The 1208-nt window shown below is 32.3% G+C and overlaps 1 protein-coding gene across 1 annotated transcript; it reads left to right on the forward strand.

Annotated features, from left to right (window-relative positions):
- The first annotated feature begins 224 nt into the window (after positions 1–224).
- LOC108686387 (protein distal antenna-related-like) lies at positions 225–524 on the forward strand. The gene has a single exon (XM_018191666.1). The coding sequence runs from the start codon at positions 225–227 to the stop codon at positions 522–524; it is 300 nt and encodes a 99-aa protein (XP_018047155.1).
- Positions 525–1208: the final 684 nt, after the last annotated feature.

Raw genomic sequence — 1208 nt, forward strand, 5'->3', positions numbered from 1 at the left:
AAAGTTATTAACTGTTTTTTAACTTTTTTTTTAATTAGTTTCTAACCAATCCAGCCAACTACTCTGGTGAAAGTTATATGATACCAGGCAGATGTGAGAGCGACTTAAACGTCAGCGATCCTGGACCGAGTACGAGTTCATCTAGAGATATAATGCCACGGAATGAACCGCGGCAGACGATCAAGCAATGATTGAGATCAAATAAAGATAAATTAAACGCCATTATGAGAGTTCATAATGGTGAGTCGAAGGCGGCTGTGGCACGCGACATCGATGTGCCAGAGTCCACTCTTAGAGGATGGTGTAAGGCAGAAGAAAAAATAATATTGCAAGTAAACAACATAACAGCTAATCATAATAGTCTTCACCATCCACATGTACCGCCTCCAAATAGCGCAACAGGAGTGACATTTATCGCTGTGACAAAAAATGATTCCGATATCTCGCCACCGGATTGCAACAAAATGGTGGAGTATTGCGAGAAATTGTTACAGTGGTTGCACTGTTATGTGGTACGCCAATAACGACAATGAAAGAAGGGGATCACTTACAACATATTTTGGCACATCTGCAAGAAGTGAACAAGGAACTAACGTAATGAACTATAGCAACAGTAATTATATATCTAACATATATTTGTGAATATTGTTTTAAATGAACATATATTTACAAGTTTTATCTTTGTATAAAACCGAAATATAGAAAAAATTAAAAAAAAATAGAAAGACATTTAAAAATCCGTAAAGTATGTCTGTATTTTGAAATCCTTAGAAAAGTAATCCTTATTATATTTTAAAGAATATTTTTAATCAAATTATCGTCTGAAATCTTAAGCTAAATATTATCAAAATAAAAAATTCAATTGCTCTCAATCTATCTATCTATATTCTGTCTCTGTAATAATTTATGTATATATTCTGATCCTTAATGTATATTACGAATTTGATACACGTATCTACAAATTTCTTAATCGCGTCATGTTCTCATAGATCATAAGAATTATACATAAAATTGGTTGGAACTAACGGAACGAGATAGCTGTAGCAATTATATACATTTGTAATATATACAGCTAATATATATTTGTAAATATATATATTGACATCTTGCTTTAAAAAACCGTAAATAACGATATAGAACTTATGCTGTAAGGATTGAGTTTCGCTCAATTATCTTAAGGATAAAGCCTATAGACTGCGCAAAAACAG

The sequence above is a fragment of the Atta colombica genome, unplaced genomic scaffold, assembly GCF_001594045.1.
Source record: "Atta colombica isolate Treedump-2 unplaced genomic scaffold, Acol1.0 scaffold179, whole genome shotgun sequence".
Taxonomy (NCBI): Eukaryota; Metazoa; Arthropoda; class Insecta; order Hymenoptera; family Formicidae; genus Atta; species Atta colombica.

Coding starts and splice junctions, on each gene's coding strand:
- LOC108686387 (XM_018191666.1), top strand. CDS start 225: ATGAGAGTTCATAATGGTGAGTCGAAGGCGGCTGTGGCACGCGACATC.